At 35.3% G+C, this 18,514-nt stretch overlaps 1 protein-coding gene across 1 annotated transcript in view; it reads left to right on the top strand.

The window, feature by feature from the left end:
* The window catches only part of LOC117090918 (pregnancy zone protein-like), a 50,031-nt gene that overhangs the window by 15,357 nt on the left and 16,160 nt on the right, over nt 1–18,514 (top strand). The window contains exons 13-18 of the mRNA XM_033223500.1: nt 745–808; nt 6,274–6,416; nt 9,513–9,662; nt 13,204–13,368; nt 15,269–15,356; nt 18,099–18,234. Coding sequence (XP_033079391.1) covers nt 745–808; nt 6,274–6,416; nt 9,513–9,662; nt 13,204–13,368; nt 15,269–15,356; nt 18,099–18,234 — 746 coding nt within the window. The remainder of the gene's footprint in view (nt 1–744; nt 809–6,273; nt 6,417–9,512; nt 9,663–13,203; nt 13,369–15,268; nt 15,357–18,098; nt 18,235–18,514) is intronic.

The raw sequence follows: 18,514 nt of genomic DNA, 5'->3' as shown, positions 1-18,514 counted from the left end.
AATGCCCTCAAATTTAAAATGTCCAAGGCTAATAGTTACTCAAATAAGTCATTTTAAGAAGAAAAAGTTAAATATAGGGAATTCTGTATAAGAGCATTAACTATTAATAACATTTTCTTAATTCCATAAAAAAATTAGAAAAATTAACCATAAATTTGAATTTCCTAGATTTATTGCTTCCTAGATATATGACCTTGGATAATTTACCTAATTTCATCTGGAAAGGCAAATGTCAGTCATCTCACTTTAGTCCTGGAAATAATATTAATACCTACTTCATAGAATTATAGTGTAAATTAAACAATTAAATTAACAGTAAATTACTTAATTCAGTTCCTGGCATATAGAGAATGCTCATACATTTAGTTTTTTTAAAAATAGGGGTAATAATAGAGAATAGTTATGCGTAGTTAATATCTGCCTTCACTATATATTGCTTTGCATAAGGTAGATGTTTGAAATGTTTGTTGAAAAAATACATAAATTTTGTTTACATATTTATATATAATATATTAGGAGTGATCAATATGAAATAAAATAGTAAAACATCATAAAATTATATATTTTTATTTAAAGTATGTAAAGACGCATATATGAAGATATTGAAAAGGAAGTTTAGTGATCAAAATAACTTCTAGGTTGGGGTAATAAGGTTATGATTCACCCATATGTCAGGAATGTTTTAAAGTTAGGTTAAAATGTATTCTTTTAAATAATAATGAATATATTTCCCTCTGTCTTCAGATAAAAGCAAGAGGAAAAATCTCCCAATCAGGAATCCACGTGTTATCCATTGAACAGGGAAACAGTAAGTATTTTCAAGATTTCCTTTTTCTTTCCTCCCTCATCTTGTCAAATTCTGAACAATTTAGCAATTTGGAGCTATTTTCACATTAGAAGACACAGTCATCAACCTCTTCATCCAAAGACGAAGAAGCTGATGTAATAGGATGACATACTGGGTTCGCTTTAGCCCAGTTAAAATTTTTTCTTCTTTTATAGCATTTCTACATTTTAAATTTTATTCCTAAACTAATATATATTCATTTTATGTCTTAAATGTCTTTAAAAGGCAGAAAATAATTGAAAAATATGGAAAATAACCACAGAAAAATTTTACTTTGTGTGCTTGTGTACGCATTGCCTATGACTACTGAAATAGATTATCACCAATTTATGGGCTTAAAACAACACTTCTAATTCTTTGTTTTAGTGCCTTAAAATACCACTTCTGTCTTCTAGTTCTGGAGGTCAGAAGTCTCACTAGGCTAAACTCAAGGTGTCAGGACTGCATTCCTGCTGGAGTTTGAGGGGGGCTGTTTCCTTGCCTTTTCCAGCTTCTAGAGACCTCTTGCATTCTTTGGCTTGTGGTTCCTTTCTCTATCTTCAAATTCAGCCACAAACCATCTTCAAATCTCTCTCACCTTCCTGTCTTCCTCCTAGAAAGATCCTTAGATCCTTGTAATTACATTGAGCCTACTTGGATAATCCAGAATAAACTTCACACCTCAAGATCCTTAATTTAATCACTTCTGCAAAGGCCCTTTTGCCATATAAAGTAACATATGCAGAAGTTTTGGAAATTGAATAGCTTCAGGGGCCGTTATTCTGTTTACCACAATCTTCCCATTGGCCCCAGAGATTCACATTCATCCGTCATTCAAAGTGCATTCACTCTATCCATCATCGGTAGAAGCCTCAATCCATTACAGCATTAACACAAGATTAAAAGCTCACAGTCTCATTAGCTCAAAAGTTCCAAATCTCAACATCTCAATCATCTAAATTAGGTGTTAATGAGGTCCTGGACATAATCCATCCTAGGGCAAAAAGAGTCATCAGTCCTAAGAAGTGCTGAAATCTGGCTGAGAAAAGAGCATAGCGTTAACACCTGGGAATAATCCTCTTTAGTTCATTTCTCTGTCCTCTGGGTTCAAGAATCCATTCATGGAATCATTCACCCTTTTTCATGAAGGATGCGTTTGCAGCTGAATTGTTTTATCAGACCTTGTTTCCTGCTTGCATAATTTGAGAGGTCTGACATTCTTTTATTCTATACTCTCTCTGTCCCTTTCAGTTGAAGCTGATCATGTTTCTATTAGTATAAACTTTTCAAGAACCATGTAGGTCTCCTGTGTGTAACAGAGATTCATTCCGTTAAACAAAAAGCCTCTTCGTTGACGTTTGCTGGATAATTCTATCTCCAGTTTTGGCTTTTGTTGAGATGGGTAAGGGTATCTAAGAGTCATGCACTTCGAAGAGCCCTTTTTCGTGACTAAATTACTCTGACATTTTAATTTATCTGCAAATAAAATCTTTAGCAAAAGTTTGTCCAGTCACATCATAGCTTCTTTCTAGAGCACAATTTCCTGACAGTGAATGTCTTAATTTTACCGATTTTTGCAATCTAGATAAGCTGAGAAATTTCCAAATTATCAAGTCCTAGTTCATTTTTGATGACTAATTCCTCATTCATTTTTCTCCTCTCCAGTTTTGTTATAAGCAGGAAGAAGAAACCAGACTGACCCTTTAACACTTTTCTTTAAAGATTTCTCCCTAAATATCTGAATTCATTAATATTTGGTATTTCTTTTTCTCAAATATTTTGTTGAATTTACCAGTGAAGCCATCTGGACATAGAATTTTCTTTTCTTTTCTTTTTTTTTGAGACAGAGTCTCGCTCTGCCGCCCAGGCTGGAGTGCAGTGGCCGGATCTCAGCCCACTGCAAGCTCTGCCTCCCGGGTTTACGCCATTCTCCTGCCTCAGCCTCCCAAGTAGCTGGGACTACAGGCGCCCACCACCTCGCCCGGCTAGTTTTTTTTTGTATTTTTTAGTAGAGACGGGGTTTCACCGTGTTAGCCAGGATGGTCTCGATCTCCTGACCTCGTGATCCGCCCGCATCGGCCTCCCAAAGTGCTGGGATTACAGGCTTGGGCCACCACGCCTGGCCCAGAATTTTCTTCGTGAGAAGATTTTAAATACAAATTTATTTTCTTTAATGAAGTGCAATTTAAGTTTGCAACTACTTTCGTAAATTTTTGGTTGTGTATGTCATTTAAAATCTTGTCTATTTTTCTAAACTGTCTAATTTATTTACATAAAATAGTCCATAATATTCTTTTATAGTTTTAAAATATCTGAATTTCTATAGTGATAGAACCTCTTTCATTCAAGATACTTATAATTTATGTCTTCTTTTGATCAGTTTGACTAGAAGCTTCTCAATTGTATTGATCATTTCAAACAGCTAGTTTTTTGTTTAATTGATTTTCTTTTTTTTTATTTTTATATCATTGATATCCACTGATCTTTATCAGTAAAAGATTGATTTTAATTTAGTCTTCTTTTTATACTTTCTTCATGAGGATGCCAGAGTCATTGATTGAGACCTTTCTTCTTTTCCAATACAAGGGTTTAGTGTTACATAGTTTCCTGTTAATAATACTTTAGTTGCATCCCATAATATTTACATGTGATACTTTCATTTTGAATCAGTTCAAAATATTTTCTACTTTCCTTTTTGATTTCTTCTTTGAACGATGAGTTATTCAGAAGTGTGTCATTTAGTTTCTAAATGGGAGATATTTTAGAGATCTTTCTGCTACTGATTTCTAATTTAATGACATTATGATTGTATGACTTTAATTCTTTTAAATTTATGGAGATATGTTATAGCTCAGAAAATATGGTCTATCTTGGTAAATGTTAGAATGCGTATTCTGTTGCTATTAAGTGGAGTGTTCTCTGAATGTCATTGAGGTCAACTGGGTTAATAGAATTTCTCTATCTTAGATCACACTTTTCTTCTTTATTTCCTTGAATCACAAATATCTCTTAATTCCTGTTATCCTAGGAAGAATGCTTAACGTTTCATAAAAGACAAGTAAAAAAATATATTTTTTACAAAAGATAAGTACAGCTGGCCTATTTACTTGCTACCAGTTATCCCCAAGTTAAATCTCATAAATAAATAATAGACTTCTTTTTGTTTGTTTGTTTCAAATTTTGAAACAAAATTGAATATTTAGGAGCTATCACTGACTGAAGCAACTTTTATTAACAGAACTCAAATAAATTTTCAAATAAAAATTGATTTTTAATTAGTCACCTAACTCAACTATTTACAACTTTTCCTTTAAATAGTCGTGTAGGCCGGGCGCAGTGGCTCAAGCCTCTAATCCCAGCACTTTGGGAGGCCGAGACGGGCGGATCACGAGGTCAGGAGATCGAGACCATCCTGGCTAACATGGTGAAACCTCATCTCTACTAAAAAATACAAAAAACTAGCCGGGCGCGTTGGCGGGCGCCTGTAGTCCCAGCTACTTGGGAGGCTGAGGCAGGAGAATGGCGTGAACCCGGGAGGCGGAGCTTGCAGTGAGCTGAGATCCGGCCACTGCACTCCAGCCTGGGTGACAGAGAGAGACTCCGTCTCAAATAAATAAATAAATAAATAAATAAATAAATAAATAGTCGTGTAAAGTTTAATTGAAATAATTTTCTTTTTTTTTTTTCGAAATGGAATCTCGCTCTGTGGCCCAGGCTGGAGTGCAGTGGCGCCATCTCGGTTCACTGCAAGCTCTGCCTCCCAGGTTCACGCCATTCTCCTGCCTCAGCCTCCTAAGCAGTGGGGACTACAGTACAGTAGGCCACCACCACGCCTGACCAATTTTTTGTATTTTCAGTAGAGACGGGGTTTCACCATGTTAGCCAGGAAGGTCTCGATCTCCTGACCTTGTGATCCACCCGCTTCAGCCTCCCAAAGTGCTGGGATTACAGGCCTGAGCCACCACGCCCAGTCTAAAATACCTTTTTAATTAATTATGAATTTAAGTATGATTTACAAATATTAATGTTTGTTTGTAATTTTTTGAGCTCCAGATTAGCCTGTTAATAAATTTCCTGTAACTCTACTTCTAGATGAAAACCTTTTTTTCATAGACTTTCTCCCAGTCTTTCTGAGCCAGAAAGAGGCTTCTAAGGTCATAATAAGGATGCAATACCCACACTCTAAGACCCCGCTCACCATAGGTTCTTCTTAGGTCTGTAACATCTCTTAGGTCTATATAATCTCTTACTGATTGTTTTCTTTCTGCTTGAAATAAAACACAAAATTTGAATACATTCATTCAAATATGAAACATTGACTCTAAATTTCCATTTAATCCTTGATTTTATGTTATTGGACATTGTACTGATTTTTTTAGAGCAGGTAAGGTTGTCTGTAATAACATAAGAAAAAGTTACTGCCTAACCAAGCAATATCTTCAAAGTTTGTTTCTGCAGTGGAGTTTAAATCCTGTATGGATTGAGTCCTAAGGTGGTGGGGTGGGGAGAAGAAGTGTCTCTCTCTTTAAGAAAAAATATACTTCATTTTATTTAATGACAGTTATGTAAAAGGTTGTTTTGACTTTGTCTTTGACATTTTGGAAACTCAATGAAAAACTTAAGTACTCTAGTGTAATAACCACTTTGTTGTAGCTTCCTAATAAAATTAACTCCTGAAATGTTTAACCCTGCTCCAGAATTCCACGTTCATTTGGCTTTCATCTTACTGTTTCAAATTTTGACTGTGCTGTTTCTCTGTATTTTCATGAAAGCTGCCCTCAAATCTTTTATAGATACAGAAAGGGTACAATTTTTAAAGAATAATTTTATGCTACAAAGATCAAACTTAGAACATTTATGAAAAAAATCAAGAGGAAGGTTACATAAGCACTATGTAGTTCACACAGAGGACAACCACTAAGATGAACACACAGAATTCTATTATAAAAATCAAAGGCTCACAAGGCTTTTTATGTGATTTGTGTCTGTATCCCTGCTGTATTATAAATGACCTGAAGGAAAAGACTGTGTTGCCTTCTTATGTTGCCCTTACATACATATGAATTATAACCAAAAGTGTCTAGAAGTTCTCTTTCTTCTCTCTTGACTGCTTTCTGAATAATATTTTTCAATTTAGAAACAGAGACATGTATCAAATGTCTTTTTGCTTCTTTAGCAGAGGAAATGAACAATTAAACCTGATATAGGAAAAATGTCATTAGCTCATTTTAAGGAAGTGTCATTTTAAGGGAAAACGTCATTAGCTCAGCATATCTTTATTGAACACTACTACCTGCACAGTGGTATAAATGCAGGTCTTTTCTTACTTCAGTGTGCTCCAAATGTAAATAAAGTCCGTAGTTGGAAATGCCTTTTTAAAAAATAAAATTGATAATTCTGTTGCTACTGTATAATTCTGGACTTGTTCTTCTTTTTCAATTCTCCAGTGAAAGGGGTGTTTTCCTTCTCCTTTCGAGTGGAATCAGACTCTGCTCCTCGTGCTCATCTGCTTGTTTACACTGTTTTACCTAATGGAGAAATTGTTGCAGACGCCGACAAGCTTGAGATTGAAAACTGTTTTGCCAACAAGGTGGGTTGTTTTGTTTAAGGCTAGTCCTTTTATTCTTCTCCCATTGTGATGTGTGGAAAAGAAGGTAATAAGGAAAATAGGCCTACGGTGCTCCTAAAACATTTCTCCCAACTACTTCTAAAGGCAGAGAGTGATGTCATACTGAGAGGTCTAGTGCTGACATCCAAAATAGGCAATCATAAACATAGTTTTTTAAAAGTCTCTTGTTTTGTTATAAAATTTATATGAATTTCAAAATCAAGTCATCTATAACCTTTAATAGTTTTAATTTTAAAATCTTTTGTTGCTAATATTTTTGATTAAAAATGATGCCTCATAAGGCTGTGCCAATTTTACCCCGTCACACACTGGCACACTTCCATGTACCGCTACAGACACCAGTAAGTTGTCATGAGTTTAAACTCAGCTTGATAACATAGAACAGCTGAGAAACAGCCTGGACACTCTAAAAATAATGATAGCACAAAAATTTAACATAGGTTCAAATGGCATATTTTTTATTTAAGGAACGCAGAGCTGCCATGTGAAGCTCACTGAGATATAAGTATGCTTTATTCCAACAAAATTTGGTGTTGTTTATCTGATTTTCACTACTCTGGCAGCATAATCCTAATGTTAGCAATCAGATACGAGCTGCCTACTTCAAATGCCTGTTTTCAAATAAACCTGGAAGGATTTTCTTTTTTTTTTTTTTTTGTTTTAACATGGGCTTTGTGGAGATTAAAAAAAATGTGTTTATAGCAAGTGAACATTTCTGCCCTGAGACCTATATTTAGGTTATCTTGTTTTAAATATACAGTGAAATAAGAAAAATACACAGTGGATTCTGATGTAAACCTTTAATTCCACCTTACTGAAGAGTGCTATTAAACCTGGATGGTGTGTCCAAGAAGCATAGTGTCTGCTCTGTTTGCATTTCTGTGTGTTTCATACCCACTGGGAAGAGACTCCTTCATGCTTCAGTACCTTTGCTGTTAATGATGGGTAGTTAGTTGGTTGTTAAATCTTGGAGTGGCCAAGTTATGCTCCGGCTTTCAGCACATCTTATTCGTTCTAGCAGTGGGGTCTCTTTCGGGTGGGTCAGTATCCTCTTCATACTCTGGAAATGAGAGAAGTATTATAAAACAGAATTGGCAGAAAAGTGACTTTCTCCCTGGACTCCAGTCTGAAAAACACTTCTGATTTTGCAAAGCATATGACAGTCCCTGTGCAACAGTATACAACTTCACCATAGAAGCAAAAGCCCGTGGACATTATATTCAATCACTTCATGTTAAATACCTTTTAAATCATCATTGATCAGAACTGAAGATCAGCTGTAAAAAATAATATGAACAAAGATTCAGAAGAAGATTCAGAAGAAAGTTGACTACCACAAAAATTAGAAAAAGAGTAGATCTATTAAAATTACAAATTAAGCACCCTAAAAATGAGACATCTTGGCGGGATGGTGAGCAAATAAATAGTGCACTGAGGATGTGAGGAAAGATCCCAAGTCAGACATGCATCCTTGCAAAATGATACATTTAAAATTTTTTTCAATCTTTGTTGAAACAGAGAAAAATAGTTTTCTATTCAAACTTCATATACTTATTTCTTCACTTAAAAACAACAGATTTAGTGTACACATTAAATATTATGTAATAGTTGGAATCATGTGTTATACTCAACTGGATATTATTCCTTAAGAATAACATTGGTAATAATTAATATAATATATGAGGTACAGATTGCTTTGAAATATGCCTTAAAGTTACGTTTCATATCAGTAAAACATTTTCTATTTTCTAACATGTCCACTTCTTGTTAATAGTGTTTTTAGTTTATTATAATCCCAAATTACTTGCTCTTTTGACATGGACAGTCACTAACATATTTTAATGAACTTAAATTTTCTAAAAATAACAAATATATTTCAAAGAGATTCTCCGTAAGCAATGTTTTCATAGTATATTGAATTAGAAAGATGAATACTACTGCATCTTGAAGATAAAATAGTCACTGATTTTTTTCATATATGTCTTCTGATAAGTGATTCCAAACTGCTATGTTAATTCGGTAGACCACAAAGCTGGATTGTCATAGTGAAATTTAGCAACCTAAGTCAGATGTTATTTAGCTAAACATATTGATATTTCATTCCAATACAAATCAGTTTTCAGTCCAAGAGTCGAGGAAGTTACCTGATGCTACTACTGGTAACTCAGATTCTACTCAAGAAATGTCTATATCAATAGAAGGAACCAATAGATTTACTCGCCAATTAATTTTTTTGGCCAAAGTAGAATCAAATCTTTGGGAAAATTCTGCACAATTTCCTGTTGTTCTTTATTCACCATTGTTTAAATTGCCTGAACCAATGAACTCTTAGGCTGTATATTAGATATTTATTTTATTAAATGGACCAATAACTTCCCAATCATGATGCACAGTCCCACACTGCTTTAGAATTTCTGATGACTGAGACTGCCAACTGGAGGAGACTTCCGTTGACTGGTCTCAGACACTGCTTTAGAGTTTCTGATGACTGAGACTGCCAACTGGAGGAGACTTCTGTTGACTGGTCTCAGACACTGCTTTAGAGTTTCTGATGACTGAGACTGCCAACTGGAGGAGACTTCTGTTGACTGGTCTCAGACACTGCTTTAGAGTTTCTGATGACTGAGACTGCCAACTGGAGGAGACTTCTGTTGACTGGTCTCAGGGGTGAAGTGTGATTTTCACATCACCATGCAAATTACACACAGTCATCACAAAAACACTGCACAGAGATAGGTCAGTGATAGCAAGGTGTGCATCTTTCTTGTACGTGTGTTTTCAATTCTATGCAGCGTTTTATTTCTATATGATTAAAGTCAATTTATATTTCACCAGTTATGTAAGGAATAGAAAACCTGAGTTAACTGGCATCACATTTCCAGGTTGTTCCAGAGACACTGAATTGGTAGTTCCTAGGCTGTTCATCTCTTAATCCTGCTCTAAGATGAATAAAGAGAACGGAAGTATAGAAAAGACTACTCTTAGCCTGGAGTAGAAGGAAGGCTGGTTACTATAATAATTATAAAGCTGTCTGATTTACTCATATCTTCTTTACAGGTAACTTTGAGATTCTCCTCAGCTCAGAGCCTGCCAGCCTCAAACACCCACCTGAAAGTGACAGCCACCCCCCTCTCCCTCTGTGCCCTCCGTGCTGTAGACCAGAGTGTGCTGCTAATGAAGCCTGAAGCTGAGCTCTCACCTCAATCTGTGAGTCCCATTCCAGCCTTGGAGATCATGAAATGCTCCCATGATAAGATCATTTTTGGAAGTTAAAGTTCCAAAAATGTTTGCAAAAAACAAGTTCTTCAGAGTAAGAGGCATGGTGTAGTTCCACAACAAGCAGAAATTGCATAAAATACTTTACATACTTTATCTCATTGTATTCTCTGTTATATTCTCATTGAGGGAGCAATCTTGCTTGCCAAAACAATCTGTGCTACGCCTGGCACAGAATCTTCTTTTTTTAACTTTTATTTTAAGTTCTGGGGTATATGTGCCAGATGTATAGATTTGTTACATAGGTAAATATTTGCCACGGTGATTTGCTGCACAGATCAACCCATCACCTATCTAGGGGTTTTCTAGATATAGGATCATGTCATCAGTGAACAAAGATAATACCTAGGTAGTAAGCCCAGCATCCATTAGCTATTCTTCCTGATGCTGTCCCTCCCCCTGCCCCCACCCCAACAGGCCCCAGTGTGTGTTGTTCCATGCCATGTATTCATGTGTTCTCAGCATTCAGCTCCCACTTATAAGTGAGAACATTCAGTGTTTGATTTTCCGTTCCAGCGTTAGTTTGCTGAGGATAATGGCTTCCAGCTCCATCCATGTCCCTGCAAAGAACATGATCTCATTTTTTATGGCTGCATAGTATTCCATGGTGTATATGTATCTCATTTTCTTTATCCAGTCTATCATTGATGGGCATTTAGGTTGATTCCATGTCTTTGCTATTGTGAATAGTGCTGCAATGAACATTTATAATAGAATGATTTCTATTCCTTTGGGTATATACCCAGTAATGAGATTGCTGGATCAAATGGTATTTCTGCTTCTAGATCTTTGAGGAATCGCCACACTGTCTTCCACAGTGGTTGAACTAATTTGCGTTCCCACTAACTTTGTAAAAGTGTGCCTTTTTCTCTCCAACCTCACCCAACCTGTTGTTTCTTGCCTTTTTAATAAACACCATTCTGACTGGTGTGAGATGGTGAAAGACTGTTATGATTTCAGTTCTTCTCATCACCACATAGCACTTACTCTAAAACTGATCACATAATTGGAAGTAAAGCCTTCCTCAGCAAATGCAAAAGAACTGAAATAATAACAAACAGTCTCTCAGACCACAGCGCAATCAAATTAGAACTCAAGATTAAGAAACTCACTCAAAACCACACAATTACATGCCAATTGAATAATCTGCTCCTGAATGACTCCTGGGTAAATAATGAAATTAAGGCAGAAACAAAGAAGTTTTTTGATGGAGAGTTCTGTAGATATCTATCAGGTCCACTTGATCTAGAGCTGAGTTCAGGTACTGAATATCTTTGTTAATTTTCTGTCTTGATGATCTGTCTAATATTGTCAGTGGAGTGTTAAACTCTCCCATATTATTGTGTGGGAGTCTAAGTCTCTTTGTAATTCTCTAAGAACTTGCTTTATGAAACTGGGTGCTCCTGTATTGGGTGTATATATATTTAGGTAGTTAGCTCTTCTTGTTGAATTGAACCCTTTACCGTTATGTAATGCCCTTCTTTGTCTTTTTTAATCTTTGTTGGTTTAAAGCTTGTTTTATTAGAAACTAGGATTATGACCTCTGTTTTTTTCTGTTTTCTCTTTGTTTGGTAAATTTTCCAACACTCCTTTATTTTTAGCCTATGTGTGTCTTTGCACATGAGATGGGTCTCTTTAAGACACATACTGATAGGTCTTGACTCTGTCATCTTGCCTAGCACAGAATCTTATGTACAATAGATGATTGAAACATTTTAAATGAGTGAGTAAATAAATAATAATTATTTGAGAAGGGTAGTATTAATTTAATATTATGAATGAAGAAAACACAACTAGGATATACTAAAAATAGGGTTAGCGTTTCTACAGGAAAGTGAACAAAATAACAAACTGGTAGGTTAAATTGTTCCAATAATAAACATTCCCTGAGCATATGACCTATTCCACTTGAGAAATAAGGCAACAATAAGAAATTGATGATAAAAACAATGCATTTTAAAGGAGGAATTCGATTCTAATTTCTTTTCTTTTAAATCTGCTTCCTAACCCACCACTAATATAATTTCAAGAAATTATGCAAAAAGTTTATGCTTTTCTTAAAATCCAGACACTCACTCACTGGTTTTAAGTGTGGACAAAAGAGAGTTTCCATTCAATATTGTCTTTAAAAATGTCTCTTGCAATGAAGCAATTTCAGAATAGCCCTATATTTTATTGGCTTCATGGTTCACTTATTTATTTAAGAAATATTTACTGCATCTTGACTATAAGATGGACTTTGTTTTGAGACCAGGATTATTAATGATTGACAATCCAGACTTGGTCTTTTACAATTTTGATTTATAACCTTGTGAGATTTAAAAACAAATAAGCAAGCAACAAAAACATATAAATATATAATTTCAGATTTTTATAATACTATGAAAAGAATAAACAGAGTATTGATATCAAGAATAAAGGTGCTGAGAAATTTTTGAAATAGTTGAGCAATTTTGAAATTTTTACATTGGAGAATAGTGGAGAGGCCAGAGCAAGTTTACAAAAAAATGGAAGCAGCATGCCAAAGATTTTGAGTCAGAATGAATTTGGAGTGTACTGAAAAGGAAAAGGTAATCACCTAATATGTAACAGTGAGAGGGAAGGATGATAGAGGCTGCAGGTAGGATGGAAAACTAGGAAGATCATGGCAGGTTCTGTTTACTTGGTGTGGAGTTGGGAGTTGATAGTAAATGCAATGGTAAATCAATGAGGAAATTTACACAGGAGAGTGAACAATTGAGATGAATCTACTAAAAAGATCATATTTGCGGCTAAGAGTCTGGGAGCAAGAATGAAAGCACAAGAACAATTACTAAGTTATTACAGTAGCAAGATGACAAGTGACAGAAGCCACATTAGAAGGTCTGCAGGTGTGTTTAATGTCCTGAACACTGTATACCTGAGAAGCTGGCCTTACACGAGGCTCTGGGCAAAACCAAAGTGGAATTGAATTATTTCTCAGTTGTCCCTGCACCTGGATTTTTCTTAAGCTAAACTTGGTCCTAATACAGTAGACTAAAAAGAAAACTTGATACAGCCTTAATCATATGAAATGGAAAAAGGAAATGCATCAAGTATTGACGGGGATTATTTTAGGTGAGAGAGCTGTGAGTGGTTTTTATTTTTTCATTACGTGTCTCTGACGTCTATATTTTCTACTTTCTTTTATAAGTAGGCATTTTTTTTTTCTTTCTGGGAAATAGAGACTGTTTTATTTTTACTCAACCAAAATGAATTTTGAGATTTTGATCAATTCATTTCATCACTCTATATATTACTTTCTTTTGCACAACAAAAGAATTAGAATCCATGACCTTTGATATCACTCCATGATTCTCTGTGTTGCTTTTCATAATGTAAGCATGGGCATGTTAAATAAACACCATAATCTTTTAAATCGCCTGTGGGACATTATCACATTTTAAAATTTGTTTAAAAGAAAGAGATTTTCTTTGTTCTCTCAATGTTGCAGGTCTATAACTTGCTACCAGTGAAGAGTCCATTTACCTTTAGAGTTGGAGGTCCTGCGGATGAATATGATGAAAAATGCAACATTGCAAAAGACACAACTCACAGAGGAATCACTTCCACACCAAAGCAAGTCATGGAGGGCGATGACATTTACCGTACCTTCATGGTAATTATTTTTTCCTAAAGCATAACAAAAATTGATTTCTACGTCTCTGTTTAGATGGAGAAACAATAGACTTCTAAGCTCTAGGATCTTTTCTCCCCTCCCTCTAACAGAATGATAACTAACAGGAAAATATTGAAATCTCAGAGACAGAGAACTTTGTGGACATACAGATGTTCACACATGAATTTTTCTACCACCTGAAACAGCAAGTGGTTTACTTTTAGGCCGCAATTCTTAACCAAATGGATCCCAAAGCTGCTTACCACCATCATATTCCCCTCTCAGTCAGTGACTCTTGGGGATTCCAATATGTGAGAAAACCAAAACAAAATATTTTCCACAACGTGTCTGACACTCTTGAAAAGGTGAGCGCCTTGTTGGCGGCCACCATCTCAGTCATTTGCACAGTAAACACTTGCTGAATGAGGCCAGGCGCTGTGGCTCACGCCTGTACCTTTGGGAGGCCGAGGCAGGCAGATCATGAGGTCAGGAGATCGAGACCATCCTGGCTAACACGGTGAAACTCCGTCTCTACTAAAAATACAAAAGAAAATTATCCAGACACGATGGTAGGGGCCTGTAGTCCCAGGTACTTGGGAGACCGAGGCAGGAGAATGGCGTGAACCCGGGAGGTGGAGCTTGCAGTGAGCCGAGATTGCACCACTGCACTCCAGCCTGGGCGACAGAGCGAAAGTCCATCTCAGAAAAAAACAAAAAACAAAAAAAGCTTGTTGAATGAATACAGGATTGAATACATAAAGTGCAAAACTTTAGTCCTCACAGGGCAATAAAATTCCAGGAAAACTTAAAGTTGTCTTTCATTAAGAAAAGATTAACAAAGCTTGTATTAGAAATGTCAAGATGTCTTAAAAATGTAATTATTTAGTATTAACTGAGCAGAATTATTCAGGTTGTGAAATTAAATCTTATCACTATCAAAAAGCGCTAAAGACTTTCATCACACCATCAAGAAAATATGTCATTCATCTGATAGAGGCCTACAGCTTAGCTGAAAGCCATTTAAATCTCTCTCTTCTGGACCTCCTGGAATCATAAATCAGATGGTAGAAGGATGAAAAGAATACTTCTTGGTTTATTAACTAGCCGTTTAATCTCTAAACATTTATTTCTGGTTTATTTCTTTCTGTTGCGTACACAACCCCCATTGACAACTGTGCTCAAGAGTCCCACAGTTTCCCAAATACTGTGAGATAAAACAGCAAATAATATTTATCTGTGACCTACGTTGAAGAAGGGGGAAGACGGAAACACGTGGACTGTAGACAACTGTGGGCATCTGAATGTGGGTTTTAGATGCAGGCATTTGAGACAATTAAAAGAAACTGATAAAAAAGAGGAAGGGACCACAGAAATGAGTTAAGCATAGATGTTCAGGAAAAGCCATATCTTCTGGTAAAACATAAACAAAACAGAGTTTACTAAGATTGTAAAGAACAACCTCCAATATGCAAACCTTCCATTTAAAATGACAAGAAATAAGCAAAAAAAATTATCTCTGCAATAAAGCCATAAGGAGAGCTCTCTATATGCATACATAGACATGGATATTTGTTTCATGCGGAAAAATAAGTCTAAAATACTCAGTTTTAAGGATGCAAAAAAAAATGTAAGGAGTATTAGAGTATACCAGACAATATTTAAAAATAAGAATCAGAAACAGGTTTGAATTCCCACTCCTGTTCACTCAATACTTAATGAACTTGACCTTCTATGACTCTGTTTTCATATTTATAAATAGCTCTCCTCATTATGTGTAATTTTCATGATGAGCCTATGAGCTATATGTAACATAATAGTGAAAGTACGATGCAAATTCAGGAAATTACTTACAGTCTCAAGATTGGATTGCCACTATACTTTAACAATTAATTTTTTTCAGGCCATAGGATTAGATATTTTTACCAACTCAAAAATCCATAAGCCACCTTTGTGTCTACCACGAAGATTGCGTGCCATCATAATAGGAGGTAAGGGTGTGATTTATTGGTCTGACAGAATAGAAGAAAAATTGTGCTTTATTGGGTTGGTTTAAGGTGAAAAGCTATTTTTCTAAGTATTGGATCTTCAGAGTGCAGCAATTTCTTGGTAAGTTAGCCCCAAATAATATTTTTTCCTCAAATAGAGGATTTTTAAGCAATTATTGTTATTTTCTCTTTGACATCAAAATCAACTACCTTTTTGTTTTTGCTTTTAATAGTCTTGCCATTTTAGATCTTCCTTATCCATGGTGGATTCGATACCTGAATTAGTCAGAATTAGATTAAATGGCAGTAACAAACTCCCACATCTCAGTGGGTAAGCATGTAATAGTTTGGTTTTTGCTCATACAAAATCTACTTGTGAGTTCAGACGCTCTCCAGAACAGCTCTATGCCAAACAGTGAGTCAGAGAGAACCATCTACTTTCCTCTGGTGACTCTGCCATCGCCAACGTGGCTTTCAGGGTCATACCTATGGGGAAGGAGGTTGCATGTGACTCTTAAGCCCAGGAGTAGGAATGGTTTACATCACTTCCGCCCATGTTCCTGCCCTAAATGCAAAAGAGGCTGAGAAATGGGAAGGCTCATGTGCATATTAACTGTCTCTGTCATATGTTCTTATGGAAAGTGAAGTGATTTATGTAATATTGAGCAAAAAGAGTGTAATGCAACTTTTGGCAGATACACTACCTCTGCATAGTCTCTTTGTGTGTTTCAAGTATACCTGGAAATGAGGAAAAGTTGAAAAGGGCCTAACTCAAAATTCTTTTCTACTGCCATCAGACCTAGAGAAAATTTTCTCTGCATGCTTGAATGTCTACCCAATTTACTTTTTAATAAAAAATGAGGATGGCAGTAAAAAGTGTTAAAAAAAAAAAAAAAGAAATAAACACATTTTAATACAGCAGATTCACTGCCTGGAAAGGCAAGGAGTAATGTTCTAGTTGGAAACAAAGGAGTCATTAAGGATATTTCCTCCCCAGAAAAAAAAAAAAAAAAAAAAAAAATCCTGTATAGTGAAAAAAGAACACTGTTTTAAGAACAAAGCGACAATTTTTCATCACACTCCTCTCTGCTATGACTATGTGACTTTGGAAATTTGCAGACTCACTTAACCTTTTAGAGGCTCAATTTCTTTAAATCTGAAGTCAGAATGACAACACCAAACTCAGAGGTATTGTGATTGTAAAAGGAAAAAAAATCATGATTCCTTTAATGGCATGTTTGTTTAAAAAAAAGAAACTGAAAAGCATGATTAATTCACTTTCATTTCACTAAGTGTGTATTTTCTTTTTAACCCTAAGAGAAAATAGATCAATGGAAACAAAAGTATGATTTAGAATTCATGAAAACTCACAGTACATCATTACACTCTAACCTCAAATATTCTATAATACTCTACGCAAATTTTTCTTTTGGTGTTTGTTGCTTATCCATTTTTTCCTTCTCATTTTCAGTTACATCACTTTAGTCTGTCTGTCATTATTTCATAGCTAGATTACTGAGAAACCATTCTAATTTATCTTCCTTGACTCCAGCTTTTCTTTACCTCCATCTATCCCGCATGCCCTTAAACACTGCTTTTCTCAAGTCACTTATTTCTCAAACATAGTCACCACTTCCAGAATTCATAAGATTATTGCATTTAAGGTTTTAAAAGAGCACATCTATTATTTTATATATACCATATATGCATTTATAATTACACACATTACACACATATATAATTATCTTAAGAAAGTGATGCCCCAGAGATCAGAAGCTATATTATAGAATACTATTATAATAAAGATATTTAAGATAATATTATCAATATATTAAGATCATATATATCTTATATATACGTATATCTTCTGATCTCTGGAATATCAATTTCTTTTTTATCAAGCTAACTAACTCCCGCCTTAACAGACCTTATTTATTTGTCCTAGCCGTCACGATATTTTATTATATATTACACCTTCTGTTTACATAATTTTGGGAAACACATCCTGAAAATAGCCATTCTTCTCTAGAGGGTAAATTTTATTATCCCTTCCACCTTTGTGTATATATTTGCACAGTCGTTTCCTGGGAATGCCTCCCCATTCTCCTCCGCCTCCCATCCATGAATGGGTTCCCCTTTGGTAAAGTCTTTTCCAGCCTAACTAAAGTTGATTGTCTTTTCATTCCTGACTCCCCATTGTCTATACCACATACTTTACTGAATCCTGTTGCTTATTGTTTATATCTCCATATTAATTCAATGTTGAAACAAACAAACAAAAAATCATTCCTGAAATCATCTTGCTTAACTAATATCCATTCCTCTTGTTTGATTCTCACTGCAAACAGAAGACATGTGAACACAATTTCAGTGTAAAAGCAATATTTGATGTATTAAATTACTCTTTATCCTTCCCTTCACCAGTTGAATAATCATCCTAGAGAGAGCTACATTTGTTTTTTTTTTTTTAATCAACTTTTATTTTAGATTCAGGAGGTACATGTATAGGTCATTTGCTTTTATTTATAAAGAAAAGTATATTTAGCTCTAGATTCTGTTTGAAGAAAAAATAGGATTAGCCTTTCTATGGGAAAGTGAACAAAATAACAAGCTGATAGATTAAATTGTTCCAATAATAAACATTCCCTGAGCATATGACCTTATTCCACTTGAGAAATAAGGCAGCAATAAGAAATTGATTATAAAAAATGAGGCTCACACTGAGGCCTGTGTGTTGTCTTCCAGGACCAGGTCTGCGAGGCTTACCCCTAGGAGAAATAATGTACCCAATGGTCGGAGAAGAACCTCAGATATTGCAAGTGGAAGAGATAGTCCGGAAGTACTTCCCTGAGACCTGGATCTGGGATTTGGTAGTTGTCAAGTAAGTTGTGTGTTGCCTGGAATTTAGTTTAGGAAAGGGTTTGAATCTTGCTGTATGACTGACTTTATCCCGGATTCCTGTTCCTTTTAGTTCTGTTCTGCTCTTTGCTGGTAAATATTTAGGTGTATAGTTCATTTATCTCATAATTAAACAATACTAATTTTTCTTCTAATTTGGTCTATAGATAAATAATAGAAAGTAGGCTGCTACCAGCCCTCTTAAATAAAGGAAAGGGAAGGGGAGGGGAGAGAGATTGAAAGAAACAACAAAAGGAAGGAAA

The sequence above is a fragment of the Trachypithecus francoisi genome, unplaced genomic scaffold (assembly GCF_009764315.1).
Source record: "Trachypithecus francoisi isolate TF-2019V2 unplaced genomic scaffold, Tfra_2.0 Lachesis_group11, whole genome shotgun sequence".
Taxonomy (NCBI): Eukaryota; Metazoa; Chordata; class Mammalia; order Primates; family Cercopithecidae; genus Trachypithecus; species Trachypithecus francoisi.
The sequence above is the reverse complement of the archived record's forward strand: the minus strand, read 5'-3'. Positions and strand labels throughout refer to the sequence as shown.